At 40.2% G+C, this 16,662-nt stretch overlaps 1 protein-coding gene across 3 annotated transcripts; it reads right to left on the bottom strand.

Annotated features, from left to right (window-relative positions):
- Positions 1 to 1,901: 1,901 nt before the first annotated feature.
- Positions 1,902 to 15,181, bottom strand: SLITRK4 (SLIT and NTRK-like family, member 4). Of its 3 annotated transcripts, none has more exons than XM_011969131.1 (2): positions 14,811 to 15,181; positions 1,902 to 10,231 (listed from the first exon to the last, which is right to left on the bottom strand). In XM_011969131.1, exon 2 carries the CDS (start codon positions 10,179 to 10,181, stop codon positions 7,668 to 7,670), a length of 2,514 nt encoding a protein of 837 aa, XP_011824521.1. In that variant the 5' UTR covers positions 10,182 to 10,231; positions 14,811 to 15,181; the 3' UTR covers positions 1,902 to 7,667. The 3 variants fall into 3 exon arrangements, with proteins under 3 accessions (XP_011824521.1, XP_011824522.1, XP_011824523.1); XM_011969132.1 differs by lacking the exon at positions 14,811 to 15,181 and adding an exon at positions 13,973 to 14,280; XM_011969133.1 differs by lacking the exon at positions 14,811 to 15,181 and adding an exon at positions 13,424 to 13,593.
- Between the last annotated feature and the right edge of the window lie 1,481 nt (positions 15,182 to 16,662).

Raw genomic sequence — 16,662 nt, 5'->3', positions numbered from 1 at the left:
GATTTCATTGGGTCCAGCTCAAAAGTGAAGGCACTGAAGTCTAATTGCAAAGCAAGGAAATCTAAAACTTAAGAAATGATTTCCTAAAGTTGTTTTTCTCTGGTAAGTCACTCTGTCTTCATATCATGATTTTTTTGTGTGTCAGTAGGACTTCCTTTTAAATCCATCACTTACTGTACTAAATTTTCTATATTTCTAGAAGTTATAGAAGGAAATGGGCACGTAGAAGTGTGATGATCATTTCTATAAATAACTGAGATTTCAGGATGGTGATTAGCTTCTACTTTGAAAGAGAGGGATGAATAAAATAACTACTAGCTTCTGTGGGCTAGAGGATAACTGATGAATAAAAACAAAGATGCAATGTGTAAAACATACAAGACCCAAATGCTCTCTAGTATGGTAATATTACAAAGGTGAATATACGCTTGTATTGAAACTCCTAGATTTTTTGCGTGTATTACCACTAACTACCAAAAAACAGTGAAAAAAATTCTCCCTAAGCTAGCCCATGCCATAGACAGTGTTGGTTGTTTGTAACAGCAGAAGAGAAAAATTTCCAGCAGGGAGGACTTGGCAAATGTGACACATCCTGCCATGGAACAAGGGGATCCATGGCAGATACATGGCTTCCTGGGGATTCGTACAGGAAATAGCTTCTGAAATAGGCACTTGATATTTTCTTTTTTAAATAAGATTTCTGAAAACAACCCAAAAGGTCTAGCAGCTTTTTGACCACAAGTTTTTGTATCTGGGAACGCAAATGTTTGTACTCATTTATTTTGCTCCCTATCATGATGGTTTTCTGTGATATGCATTTTTCACCTCTTATTCTCATTAAACACAAATGCTACTTATCATTTTTTAACAGCTAAAACTGTATCGGGAGGCTTTGAGATTCAGTCAATCCTTGATGTCAGTCAATCAAGGGAAAAAAAAATCCATAGGCGTTGCAAAGGTAACTAAATGTTTTAATTGACCAGTGGGTTCTATAAAAACCATAAACTACTATTGTGTTGACAAAGCCTAGATTTCATATCTGTTTAAAAGAAATAAAGCTGAGGTAAATAATAAGGAGAAAGAAATCTACAATTTGACTTATTTTGCGATACTTTTATTCAGTATTTAAGTTCTGAATTCTATCTGATAAATAAATATTTTTTCCCTTAATACTCCTTTGTTCTCATCCTGCTCTTTAGTCATAATCTTCAAACAACTTTTCCTTCTTTAAGGGAAAAAAACCCACACCTGTTCCAATAATTTCTAATTCAATCCTCATCCTGGGATTATTTTGGTTCTAAATGCCCCATACAGTTCTCTGAATAACGTTTGTGAAAGGTAGTAGCAGCATTGATTTGCACCTGGACGGGCTGGTTGCCTGAAAATTGTACACAGCACTATACATTTATTAAGCATATAGTTTGGGGATGATAGTGATGAAAAATGTTAACAAAGAAAATCAAAATAAAATCTGAAGACAACAAACATAACTGAAATCCAGAGAAGTCTTGGGAGATAAACTGGGCATCATTTCTACTATATATGACAAAGTGGTCAGGTTTTAATTTCAAGTGTAGAAAAAAAAAAAAAAAAAAAAAAAAAAACAGGACAAATAACATTTAGGTCCCAATCTACTTGGATTTGAAAAATCTAGGTGGTCAAGGTAGAAATATTTTGTTTACATTAACTAGACAATTCCCTTTGTGCATAATTCACTATTTGCACATATTACCCTCTATCTTTCTTATATGTACGCATGTGTATGTGTGTAGGTAGACCTGGCCTAGACATGTAAACTAATACAATGATTGCATCAGCTAAAAACCAGATTATTTGCATTTCTTTTTGAACTTGAGCTTTACTAATTTCACACTAATAAACACACTGAATGGCTACAAATGTGACCTATAAGAAAAAACTTTTATTTGTGAAAACAGCATTAAAGTTACTCCATATCAACTCCAAAAGTTTACCACAATGGTTCACTTTACATGAAACAATGATGGAAATATACATAGCAAGTCTTAGCAGGGAGAACAAAGCTTACTATGATTTTCAAACACTTCTATGAGCAATGTCCACTGCACAACATGCCTTCCTTCAGCTATTAACCAGCAGCATCTGACATGACCTAGTATTTGTGAGGTGCCAACTAAGAGAAATATATTGTTCAGGAGCTTAAAAAGACTATTTCCTTCATATAGCTAATTTAAAGGCACTGCCCTATGGTTATTCATTATATTATTAACATTATTTCTCTGAAGGCCTCATTCATGACCTTTTTAAGTTAAACAGGTAATTTGTCATTTTTGATGTTACTGAAATCACCAGAATTTCTATTTCTATTTAGGCAGTGTCTACAAAAGTAAACTAAAGTGGAGGGTTGAGTAATTCTTTCCTGGTTCTGGGTCCTCTTGTCAGTGGAAATGTTAATTATGAATTAATGAGAAGTTTGAATCTTTATTCTGAATAGCAATTATTTGGTCTAAAATATTCAAATGCCTCAGAGCCCTAATTTATTTTCCCCCTGCAGACATAAGAACAACAGGTTAAAATATTTTTTTTTAAATTAAAAAAAGGCATTTCATATAAGAAAAACAACACAATTTCCCTTCCTTGATTTCCCCCTTTTAAAACACAATCCTATCAACCAGTAGAAACTGAAAAGACATTAAATAAATAAATAAATAAAACAAAATAAAATTCAAAATTAGATTAAGGGCAGTTTTGTACAAAGTAAGTTATTAAAATTCATTTGACTTCCCATTTGCTTTTAAATAAAGAACAGATCCTTAGGAAATCTGAAATTGAGAGTTAACAATTATCAGGTGAACTCGATATATGTCACCAGTTATTCTCGGTAAGTGAAGCCACAAACAGGATATTTTATTTTAGTTCAGCCCATCTGACCACAGTGACTAATTGGATAGAGCACGAGAAATGATGCCAAACCTTGATTTGATGCCACTTGTCTACATAACAGAAGTGGCTGGAACCCAAAGCTCTGTGCTCAGTACTCATAAATAAATAAAATAACACAATCCTGCAGTGTATCTCCTCAGATGCATAAGGCATTTAGTCTAAAAGTCCTTGTATAGGCTATCTATACTGTTCACACCTTCAGCATACCTATGTATACGTGTAAAGCAACAACAATCTTAATTTATATTCTCTTTCTCTGTTTCTGTCTTTACTTGTCTTACCATAAATATATGAACCTTAAACCCACTGTATTGGGCAATATAGTCAGTTATATTCCTTTCTGCCCTCAAGTTAACCATAATGCAATTAGTTCATTTCCACAACAGTAATAATTTTGGTAAAGTGACGGATTGATAATTTTGGTCATCTTTAAAAGAACCAAATACAAATCACAATTCACTCCATAAAGTGGGTAACTAACCTGTAACCATGCAAACTGGCAATGGAATACAGAGGTACTGAAGGTTTTCTAAAAGTATTTGAGCAGATAGTTAAGATTGTTGAGATAGTTAAGATTTGCTTATCTGAAGTTATGTCAGAATCCAACTGATTCAAAAGAATGGGCAAGAATCAAAGCATGTTGATCTTGGCACTGTCTGACTCTTCTCCAAAGGGGCTGCCAGTGGGAAGGAACACAGATTGAAAATATGTTTCTAAAGAAAGCATTTTTTTTTTAACAGAGATTTAGCAGTTAAGTTGAATACAAACAGTATTCTAAAGCTATATCTTACCCTCAAATCTGGGTGAAATGATCAGTTTGGTTACTGCTTTATTTTTTCTGAAAAATAATGGAAAGACAAATATATTTAACAAACTGTGGCTTCAGAAATATCATTGTAGCAAACAATTTTATTAATACTTTCATAAAAATGGCAATTAATAAATTCTAATACCTTGATGTTATTAAAAGCAAACAAAAGTCATTAAAACAGTTCTTTTCTGTGATTTACATTAGCTTTTACAGCATTACTTGATTTTTCTCTTACAAATTAACCTAAAATACTAATAATCAAATCAGGGTAAAAACAATACAATTTTTTTTTACTTTATTTTAAAATAGTGATTATAAATACATTCTTAATATAGTTTCTCTCCAACTCTTTGGATGCGACAATAACAGCAAAAAAAACCTCACTGTGCTCATTTCATACAATGTCAATGTACAAATCATGCAAAAAATATTATAGATTAATATTACCACCATACATTTCTAGACGTGTTCTGTTATTTCTGAAATACCTGTTGATGTTACTCATAAGGTCATGTCCTGTATAATTTATGCATCTTTATGGCTTAAAAAAAAGTAAGTGTTTAAAAAAAGCAACAAAAGGAAGATGGTCTTAAATAAATTTCTAATTAATATATTTTTTCAGTTTATTCAGAATGAAAAACTAAATATAGAATATAAATTGCCTTATAGACTTGAATCACTCTACTTTAATAGCTGCTTTCTCATAAAATTACACAAAGACTTACTTTTAAAGAATTGAATCATCTTTATTGATTTCATAAAAAAATAATTTAAAACTTGATTTATATTACATGGACACAATATATTATCTCAACCCCTTCACTGATTTCATAAGATCTAAATTTGTTTGCAATCATTCTAACATAGTCCATACACATGAACATAGTGCCAAGAAGCCCACGATGTGTCAGACCACATTAGAAATGAGCACTTCTTGGATTTTATAGGTTTGCATCCGAGTTCCACTGAAAATGTTGTACTGATGTACATATCATACCTCAAGGGGTTAAACTAACATCAAGGTTATAGTTGAAGCCAACACAATGTAGATACAGTATTTTAACTGTTCTTGTACTCAACTCAGAACTTATACCTAACTACATTATCATAAAATGTACAACTAGAACTAATGAAAGACAGGTGCAAAATTGTATACACTATATAATGTAGGCACAATGACTTCAGTTAAGGAAAATATATTAGCCTTAACCAAGAATTTGTTACTTTCATTTACAATTTGAACCTCCAAATAACCACGTACGTTAAATTACTTTTTTTAAAAAAGATGAACATTGATACCTTTTAGCAGAAGAGTATGAGATAGCCGATATGCTACAGCAAGCTTTTGAGATGGTGGCAGGTACTCTTGCCATTGAGAATTCTGCAGAAACCTTGAAACATCTTCAAAACATCACCACACTGAATAAAAGGTATCATTCAAATGACCTATTATCCCCAGATCATGAGTGGAACTTTCTGATTCCTCCTATAAGTGTCTATTTAAGATCCCTCAAGCCATACTTTATTGACAGACTAAACTAAAGCACTTTCTTTGAAGCCTTTGTATCTTTATCCTGTCAGTATACATTAGGAGCCCTTTAATCCGTGGATGTGTGCATGCATGGTAATGGCATATCAAAAGTCCTTATGAAACTGTGGATGAAAAAAGCTGTTGGGCACACATCTTGTCTTTTCTTTCAAGATCAGAAAGCAATTATTTGTTTGAATTATTTTATATTCATATAAAGTTTTCACAGACATCATAAAAATTAAAATTACACACTAAAGTTTTAAGAGCACCAGCACATACACATGGAGACGTTTTTGCTATTTAAAAAAGATTTCCAAATTATCTATATGTATGAATATATACCCACATATATATACACACACTCACACACACGCATACACACACACCCAAGAAAGCCAAGCTTCTTTTGTTTTTTGTCTTGCAACAAACACATAAAGCCCTGAAATTAGTGATTAGTAAAGGAACAGCTACTGCAACTATAAACATAATATCATTTTGGAAGCTGCAACAAAAAAATATGCCACTTGCAATCATGAGGAATGGCTATGTTTACTTTCTTGGTTATCTTACTGATTTATAAGGTAATTAAAAAAGATGGGACACACACTCACACGCACACACTATATATATACACACACACATACATATATGTATATATATACACACACATATATACACACACGCATATATACACACACACACATATATATGTATATCTATATAGATCTATATATCTATATATATATATGCAGGCAGGCCAGGAAGACAATGTGTTTCTGAATATCACTTTGTTAATCGGGAGCTCCTACAAAAGTTCCGAAATCACCCATTCTCAGTTACTTTATTCCTTAAACAAATTTTGACTTAGATCTTAGCAAAAGCAAACACAGGGGCGTATCATTTGTAGTTGCAGACTGTGAACTCATCTGAAACCAATGCAAGCATTTTTACAGTGTGGCTTTCATAGCCAAGATTACCATGATGTTTACAGTTCTACTAGATTATCTGATAGTGGTCTGAATGATGAAAGAACAGGATACTGATGCATACAAGATATAACTATTAACCTTATTCATTATTTTTTAAATACTTGTAGCGAAAACTATTTGAATTAAGCTCATAGAATCCCGAAAAGCAAGACAACTGATGGCAAATAACAACTGCCCCAGACACAATACTAGAAAACTAAGGAACTTATTTTTAAATGCACAGTTGGTAACAAATCTGAAGATAATATGCTAAATTCACAAGAATAGCACAGAGTTAACTTTTCTTTTGTATTTTTTTCTTTTTTTTGTTTTTAATTTTTTTTGGTTTTTAAGTTACACCTGATCACAAAGTCCAGAATATTTCTGTACACATCAGCTTGTTTCAGTTTAGTATATTTTTTTCTGTCTACAATTATACTTACTGGTAAATTCACTGTGATCAGGAAAACAAGTCAGGCATATTAAATACATATTAAGGAGTACACATTTTTCTATTTAGTATACAAAGTACTTCATAAATATGAATTATGTTACAAAAATAGCTTTGGGTGCGCTCACACAGTAAGCACTCTGCTTATTTTGGACAACCTTTAAGGATTGTGGGTATTTCACCTAACTGAGAACAAACTCTAGTGTTAATTTAATTTGAGCCATGTTTAATTCTGATAAACATCACATATTTCTTCAGATCATCACAAATGCTATCTAACTCACGTTGATTTTTTCTTTTAGATTTTTATGTATAGACAGGTAATGCTTAAAGTATTCAAATTTATTTTATAGTTATGTAATGCATGTTATATTTTAAACAAGTATTTGCACAATTTAACATTATAAATCCAGCAGTTTCAAGATGCAGGCCATAAAGGTTACCAATTTACAAATACTACCAAATGTTCTCTCTTTGCATGCTTTTTTTTTGTTTGTTTTTTTGTTTTTTTACTTTTCAGATAATCTTTACACGGAGTTGTTACAATGCCACAAATCAAAAGGATTATTCCAGTTCCACCAACTTAATCTACGTGCAAGATAAAGGACCCAGCTGAGGTACAAACACCTGTACCAGTTTTCTTGAGTTTGCTTTACAAAGCACAAAGAGACGAAGGTTTTGCATTGGGATACAAAACAGATTTGCCTCTTAAGGTTAAATTCAGTATTACGTGTATAAAGCATCCCTTTGGCAACAGAGTTTGCAGTATCCCCACAGGACTCCACAGTATAGGTTTTATGTAGTAAAATCTATTAAACATATTCTCTTCTACTTGACACATCTTTGCAGCTACAGTTAATGAGACACCCTTGGAAACACCTGCCTCTATGCCTATTGATAATATAGTATTTGGAAGTTAGAAGTCAACAAAAGGCACTTTCATCATTAAATAAATGTCCTCTGTATGAAGTAAGATTACATGACCTAGATCTTGTTCAAAGCTGTTTGCTCCTCAAGGACCTGTAGGTAGTCAGGGGAACTCTGCAGTTTCGCCTTCAGTTCAAAATACTCACTCTTCCTTTGTTCCACAACAATTTTACTGTGGTTGCCACCTATCAGTGATTTCTTATTTTTTTTGTCTGGTTGTTTTTCTGGATAGCGGATCTCAAAGCCACTGACACCTATGCTATTATACTCCTTTTTGCTTTCAAGAAAATTCTGAATAAACACATTGGAATCCCTGCTAGGGAATAATTCATCCAGCTCATCAATTGTGCTCAGTCTCTTCCTGGTATCTACATGTAATAAATCTTTCTCCTTGTCGGCCACATTTCTCATAACAACTTTCTGTCCTGGAGGATCTGAAAACATGAACCCAGTTTCTGACTCTTTCAAGCCACAAGTATGGCTCTTGCTCATCTGTTCTATAGTTTGTGGAATGAAAGCTTCTGTGCTCAGTCCATCTTTTTTATTGGTTTTGTGGTCATGCTTCCTTAGCTGCAGCTGCATGGAGCCACACTCAGGATTCCCCAGGCCTTCGTGCTTCACTGTGGGTTTCTTGTTGCGTCGCAGGACAAAAACAAGAAGGCAAAAAGCAACAAACACAGTTAAAATGAGGACCACTAAGATACTTAAGATTAAAATAGACAGAGGCACTGGCCCACCAGGAGGACTTCGAATGGGACCCAATGGAGTGGTGAATGTAATGGCGGGTGCAGGGCTTGTGAATGGTGCAGACGGCTTATTTAAAAGTTTGGGACATAAGATTTCATTTTTGAGGGACTTCAGTTCGATGTTGGCAAACTGAACAGGCGTCTCACATTTCAGTTCTTTCACAACAATCCCGTCGCTCAACTTCTCCACCCACAGCTTTAATGCCACCAAGTCACAAGTACAGTCCCATGGGTTGCCCTCCAAGTCAATCTGTGTAAGAGATTGCAACTGATCAAGGACCCCACTGACAGGCAGGTACATGAATTTGTTGTTCCTCAGGTTCAGTCTAGCTAAGGGTGCTCCGGAAAAAATGTAAACAGGCAGGCTCTTTAGGAGATTATTGTTTAAGTACAGTAACTGCAAATTTGGCATGGAGTCAAAGGTGCCTGCTAAGATTTCCTTAATCAAATTGTATTCCAAATACAGATACTGCAGGTTATGAAGACCTGAAAATATTTCAGGATAGAGTCTTTCAATTTGATTGCCATTGAGATATAGCCTACGTAAATTAGTGAGATTGTGAAATACGTCTCCCTTAATCACTGTAATTTGATTGCTGCCTAAATGAAGCAAATCCAGTCCTTCAAAGTCAGTGAAGTCTGACACGTCCACATCCTTGATGCTATTGCCATTGACGTGCAGCTTCTTCGCATTTAAAGGTTTCGGTATCAATTCAGACATAGACTGTATATTTTTCTCTTGGCAGTTCACACTTAGTCCCAAATCTGAAGGGTGTGTTTTGCAGAAGCAAGGTGCCGGGCAAGGTGTTAGAGGAGGCACCCTTGTTTGGTAAGACACAATCTGACTGAGATTGCGGTTGGAGAGGGCTTTGCCTGCAACGATTCCAGAGATCTTGGAAGGATTTGTTGTTTTTGGTGGTTTAGTTACTAATCTGTGTAAAGATGTTTGGGTGGTGTGACCATTGGGAGTGGTGTAGCCATTTTCCAGCTGAGATGGAGGCAGGATGCGCACATCAAAATCACTGCCGGTGCCCATAGGGCATAGTTCTTGTTTGTTGGTTTCTTTTAAAAGCCTTCCATATAAGTCACTGGGAGTTTCACAGATAGCTTCTCCTATGTAAATGTTATATGGCATGTTCTCCAGCCAAGCTTTTAGAGGCAACAAATCACAGCTACAGTTCCAAGGGTTATCTTCCAGCTGCAATTCAACGACACGGCCAATGTGTTCCAGAACCCCGATATAAGGGAGCTTCTGGATTCTGTTCCCTCGTATATCCAGATGGGTCAAAGATGCGAATCGGAAAATATTATCAGGAAGGAATGAAATCAGATTGTCATTAAGAATGAGAACTTTCAGTTTGTGGAGCTTATTGAAGGCTCCTCGTTCAATATACTTGATTAAATTGTAGTCAGCCTGGAGATACTCCAAGTTCTCTATGCCAAGGAAAGTGTCAGCTCGGAGAATCTTTAATTCATTGTTGTTCAAGTGCAACTGCTTTAATGCACTGAGCCCAAGAAAGGCTCCTCCCTCAATGTTCTGCAGTTTATTATTTCCCAGATGCAGGGATACTGCATGTGAAAAATTCAAGAATGTATTTGGATACAGAATATTTAAAAAATTATTTTGGAAATTGAGGTGATAAAAATTAGACCAAGGTGGTTTCAGCTGATTTGGTCTGTAGACTGAAACCTTCTCACAGTTGACATAGAGCACATTCTCAACTGACACGCAGGAACACACATTGCAAATTTCCACCGATATGTCAGAATCTGCATTTGTCGAAGAAATCAGGGCTGACAAAATCAGAAACAGCCAAAGAAACATCTTCTTGCAATCAGCAAACAACTGTATGCTTCTGAATAAAGAGAAATAATCTAAAAAATAAAAAGAAAACATTTTTTCAATGGTCATTACTTGAAAAATTACTTGTATTTAAATCATACCATAGTGAACACATGGCTATAATTACCAGAGTTGTATTTTTAAGGCAACCAAACCTCCAAATATTCTCACTCAGTCAAACAATAATAACCACCAAAACTGCCATCCATTTTATTTTCCATACCTGTGGTTTATACAAAATTCACATGTGCAGAACACACAACCAACAATAGGAAAATATATTATTAATCATGCTGAAATCTTACAATCTGAAAATATTTTTTCCACGTGGACCATCAAACCCTGCCCTTGAACACAGGCCTTAAGCTTCCTATTTGCACTTCAAATGACCAAGACCATCAAGTATGCCATCGAGTTTGCACCACAAAGCCATTTTGATTAGTGGGTATCTATTCTCTAAGCTTCAGCTAGATAGAGAGGCTGAATACAAAACATATTAGAGCCCAGAGTTCACTGGAGGATGGAAATGGGAGGACTGGGCTGCTGTAGCAGGGACTGTTAAAAGACCAAGGGACGGTGACCTGGGAAGAGATTTGCTTGTGCTATAGCCCCATAGGTAAGCTCGTTTCTGTCAATCAGTTTACTCCTGTACACTGCTGCCTTCAAAGACACAGATGAATCTGTGCAGTTCTAGAAAAACAACTGAGTAAGGGATGGCCAACTTTTATTTTCTGGTAAGTAAACAGTCTCTAATTTCCTGTCAGTCATTTCCCAAAGAGGGAGCAAAAGGCCTTTTGTCTTTGAGCCTCTGAAAGCAGCAGAGTAACCTGCTTACTCCTGCATTGCTTAGCTAATCTCCAGGCAGCCTTTCCACTTTGAGAACTGGCTCTCTTGCCTCCCTGACCCTCTCCCACACCTTTATTTACCATTTTGAACCCAGGTCCGACTGATCGTCGGCTTAACTGCTTATCGCTTTTACTTTGACCACAGACTGAAACTGCTGAGGAAGAGGAGTTCACACATCACAATCTTTGAGTAGCTTTTTCTACAGCACCAAATATGTTCAGTACAGCACATTTTTCGTCCTAAAATCATCACTTCCAAACACCCACCCGTCCTTCCTAATATTACCACCCCATGTCCCTGACTATAAACACATAAAGAATCACTTGTTGGTAGAGTTCAATGCTTAGCAAAATAACCCATCGTATTCGGGTCCTTAAATCCTGCATATATATACAAATATACACAATGCTTCCTGGAAAAGATTAAACGACACAAGCAGCGTGCATTTTATTGATGCTATTTTAGCAACGTTAGTCTTTTCCATCGTGAATGGGAAGCTGGGTGTAATTTCAATATTGTTACCTCCAAATATTAATTAAATACGTAGAATACCCAGGGACACACAATAAGGAAATGATGCAAAGAAAGAAGTGTCACACAGAAACTCCTTTGTTTATTTTGCCCACGAGGAATCAGCTAGTGGTAAAACCGAACATGTCTCAAGGTAGACAATCCATTAGCCATGACCCAGGAGGATTTGCATTTTAAGTAGTTTGGTTCAGAATACAGCCAGCACTGCTGAGATGCTATTTGGCTGCCATATAGACGTGCATTTCCCCTATTCACCATGAGAGCATGATTGGCATTGCAAAAAAGAAGTCATAATTCTTAACTATGACATCACCTAAAGCAACTTTCATTGTAAAATCAAAATTTCACTTGATATTTTTTGCCTTGTTATGAATGTGGTTTTCGACAGCTATTTTGGTTCAGTTGAGTCATTTCTTGTTACTAAAGCACCACCCCACCCACCTCAAAACAAAGAAACCCAAAAGCAACCAAACTAAAAACCAAACGCAGAAAATTAAAAAAAAAAAAATTCCTTATAATCTGAATTCAGTACAAAAACAAGAACCAGGAATCTCAACAAATCTGAAAATGCATAAGAAGCTGCCCTCCTTCTCCTGGCAATTTCTACTTTAAGTAGCAAGGGGGAAAAAGTCACTAGGACGAGCCAGGAAGTTCCCAAATGCAGCTCTTGTGAAACAGAGGAAGCCACAAGCAGCTGGAGGGGCAGGCAAGAGAGAGAAAGAGTCCAGTTGGTCCACCAAGGAGAGAGGAAAAGAGGTACTGAAAGGGCAAGAGACCATGGAAATGTGGAGAAAGGAAGAAAAAGAGCTCCGAGAGGGGAGCTACGAAGAGAGTAAAGGGGGCACTGAATGCATGCGAATAAAGCCTCACACTCGCGTGGTACCACCGAAACATGCACATTTAAACATCAAGGGAAAAACGCAAAAAAGAAAAGAAAAAGCCCACAAAGTACCAGTTGGGTACCAAGAGCCTTCTCTGTGGCTGCTGGGAGCTGTCCGTCTCCCTCTCGGTCTCTCCGTCTTCCTCTCCGTGCCCTGAAAGACCCTTGGCTCCCACGACCCACCAGGACTGAACAAATCTAGCCCTACCAAAATCAAATCCTGCATCCACCAGAGTGCAGCGCCTGGCAGTCCGCGACTGGGAGGAGAGAGGCGGCCTGAGGAGGGCAGACCACTGATGGGCTGCAGGGCGGTGGGCCGAGGTGGCTCCCGGAGAGCTCACTCGGGAAAGAAACCCCGCTGGCCCGCCTAAGGCTCGGATGGAAGTGGTAGAGGTTCGCGGAGAGACCCGGCCATTGCAACCCCCGGTGCGCTACCTCGGGCGGGTGGCGAGGAGGCTGGAGGGGCCCCTGGCGCGTACCGCAATGTTTGCCGCATCCCTGTTCCCGGAGCCGGCGCGCAGCCCCCTCCGCGTCAGGGACCCAAGCAGCAGCCTGGCGGGCCGTGTAGCGGAGGCGGGGTACCGCGCGGGATGTCGCGGGGGCCTTCAGTCCCGCTGCTCACACATTTCTCCACGCGCTCCCGTCCCACAAGGGGCAGCTGCTGGAGTTTCAGTGGACCTCTCTAGACCCAGGCGTGCGGTGGGTGAGGAGGAAGAGATGGCCAGATCAGGCCGCCTCGAAGACGTTGGCACTAGGGTGTTACTGACCTGCTTGCCACGGGCAGAGGGACCCTGTGGTTTTGTGGCTGCGAGCGGCGGCCCAGGCTCCCCCTTGCCTGTGCTCCCTCCCCGGCCAGCTACATAAATCCTGTTCTCACTATGCCAAAAATCAGCTCAACATTTAGGCACCTTGCAAAGTCGCGCTAGCAGCGCTCGCCTGGCTTTGCAGAGCTTTTAGAGTTACCCACCGGCTCTTCCTCTGGTATTCCTAGTCTTGCCGAGCGCCAGCAGTCTCCGACTAGCCCGCGGGCCACTGCCCCGAGCCTCAGATCCACGTCTGCAGAAAGTGGCTGCGAGTGGGGCGTAAAAATATAGCCCAACCCAGCCAAGCGGCCCGACAGCCGGAGCCACCCGAGACCAGTACACTTGCCCCGCCGCCCTGGTCGCCCGGGGTATGGGGGGGCAGCGATGCCAAGGACACCCGGATCCTTTCCGGTCCTCAGCGGCATGCGACCGCGCCGTAGGCAGGCAAGTGGGAGGTGGAGGGCAGGATTAGCCACCTCGGCCACTTTGGCCACTCGACCGGCCCCAAACGAACAGGACTCAAACTAAAAATAATAAGCTACTTGCCCCCTCCGCGCGCGTGCGCGCGCGCGCGATCTCTCTCTCTCTCTCTCACACACACACACACACACACGCACACACACACGCACGCACACGCGCTACTGAGCTGAGCGGGGAAGAGGCAGAGCGCGTGTCGGGGCAGCTTGTGCAGCTTCCGCTGGAAATTCACCCACCTCTAGAGCCCAGCGTCTTGTGCAGGGCCCGCGGCGCCGCGACCTGCGCTGCTGTTTCCACGATGGTCTCTGTGTGATTCCGGACAGAGCTCCTTCGCGCCCGCTCGCCCGTCAAACCCGCCGAGCAGCCCCAGCAGGCGGGCAGGCGGACAGCGGCGCGCGCGCGCACCCGAGCAGACACCGCGCGCGCACCCAGAGCCTAGCACACGGGCTGCACCTTTACATACACGCGCTGAATCCCCGCCCCCGCTCTCCACTCCCCCCTCACCCCGCACACAAGCAGTCCTCCCTCCCAACACTCGACCACTTCGACCCCCTCACATTCCTGAGCTCCTACCCCCGTCCCCCACCCAGACATGCCCATTTGATTCCTCTTCTACCCACACACCCAGAAAGACAGCGCGCTTTCCTCCCGGTATCCGCCCCCTCTTTTTGCCTAAAACATTCCCTAGGGAGGAGCGACCCCTTTCCTCAGGCGTGGAGACCCCAGTCCTCTAACAAGGGCGCGCTTGCCTTCATCCCCCCACCACATACACACACACACTCGAGCCTTTTTCTTCTCTTCCAGTCCCCTAATAACGAAGGCGCGCACACACACACACACACACACACACACACACACACACACACACGCGGGGCATTCCTTTGAGAGAGCAACCAAGAAGCCAGGAAAAGCCAAGAAACACTGGAGAGCCTGGGGGAGGGGGGCCGAGGGAGATCGATAGGGTCGTCGAGCCTACGCGGAATTGAATAATTACAGGATGGAGAGGAATGAGTCAACAACAATGACATTCAAATGCAACAATCATACTTGGATTTTGTATCACGGGTACGGTACCTTTGGCTAATTGTCACCCCGCAGAACAGAGGGCTCCTGGAATACTTCTCTGTAGCGGTCGATCCTGGAAGGAGCCTTCTTGGGAACCAGTTTCCTAGGATCCAGTAGTATTCGCACTCCCCCTACCTGTCTGCGCGTAAGGGGCCGGGGGCTTTAAGGCGAAAGTGTGAGGCTTTAGCCTAAAGTGAGACTACTTAGCCGGGTTAGGAGTCGGGTTAATTATCCGCACCTTAGAACTCCGTGGGCCTTTGGTGCGGAACGGGTTAAGCCGGATGATTTGGGAGCTGGGGGTGGGGACAGGGGATAGGGGTTGAGGAAAGAGAGGCGTGGGACTGAGAGAGATGCCGCACTTGCGACCAAAAGAAAAAAAAAAAAAAAAATCTACTTTGGCTACTGAGCATGCTCAGTTCCCAGCTCAAGCCCTATAAGGGAGGCATTGTGTGCGTTCCACTTCTCCGGGCTTTGGTGGTGACCGGGAGGGGAGTTTGATTGGGGAAGGGGGTGGTAGTTGGGAGACATTAGGGAAAGGGGGTTGGAGAACAAGGTTTGAAGCTTTGGGACCGCTCAGGAGGGACTGTGAAGAGGGAAATGGAAGGGACCCAAGGAATACCTTCGGGAGAGGGAGAGAAGGAGAGGAAATGGACTAAGAAAAGTCACTTCAGTCGCCCCCTCCTTGTCTATACCAAAGAGACTTTAGCAGCTGACTGAAATATCCTAGTGGCTGCAAATCCAACGTGTGGATTGTCTGGGCCCCTTCTTCTACCTATTTGTTAGTGCTTCAACAAGAGGGTAGGGATATTCTAAGGAAGGGCCAATGTTCAAAACAGTTACATGCAGATTGATAATTTCGTCAATAAGCTTGTTAAGAAAATAAGTAAACCTGGGGGAGGGGAGCAGAGGAGTTGGCTATCATGTATGTATTTCAGACACCTGGCTTTCCTAAACAAAAGGCATAAACATTCCATGTGCTCCCATCCCCCAACCTTGCTGTTTTTTGTAGGAGCTTGGCTAAGAAAAACCACTCACTCTTCGTGTCTGTGGGAATAAACTAGCTTTAGGTAAGTAGAGCTAAGTTATAAATGGGAAGTATTTCCCTAGGACTCTTGGTAGCCTACTATTTGCCACGTTCAGGTAATACTGCCAGGCCCATTTCTTCAGGACCAATGTGCTGCCCAATTCACTTATTCAAATTCCAGCGGCTCTAGCCACAATAGAGCACAACCGGTATCCAGAAATGTTCTTGCTTAAAAATGAAAAAAAAAAAAAAAAAAAAATCTTTAAGCTAAAACTAGCAACAGCTTTGAAACCAGAATTTGGCTGTCTGCCTGAACTCCTACAGTTAAACATTTACCATAATTGGTTGATGTTTTAAAGGCCCCAAATCTAGGTAAAAACATCTGATGGGCAAAGGATTTATTGCATTATTTGTGAATAATGGCCTACCTTCTATACCGTCTATCGTAGTCATTCATATGTATGTTTTATTGTTTTTCTTATTTTGTCATTTTATGGTACTTCCTTCAGGTTATATTCACAGGAATGCTGGCCAGGCACAACATGTATACAGAGATGCACATACAATATGTAAATGAACATTTAAATAGATATGCATATATGGGCATATTTCTTTATGACCTTGCTAAACATTGTGTCTTTCATGAACAACTCTTTCTCTACCTTCACTCCACATTGCCTTGAAAACTTTAATCATCCTCTCTTTTAAAAACAACCTAGAGACAGAAATTAGGCAGCATTGGTAACATTTATTATATTCAATGTGAAATCCATTATGAAATAGCATTGCTTAAGGAAACACTAAATTTTCGTCTATAACAACATATGTACTTGTGCA

Source organism: Mandrillus leucophaeus, unplaced genomic scaffold (genome assembly GCF_000951045.1).
Source record: "Mandrillus leucophaeus isolate KB7577 unplaced genomic scaffold, Mleu.le_1.0 Scaffold875, whole genome shotgun sequence".
Classification (NCBI taxonomy): domain Eukaryota; kingdom Metazoa; phylum Chordata; class Mammalia; order Primates; family Cercopithecidae; genus Mandrillus; species Mandrillus leucophaeus.
The sequence above is the reverse complement of the archived record's forward strand: the minus strand, read 5'-3'. Positions and strand labels throughout refer to the sequence as shown.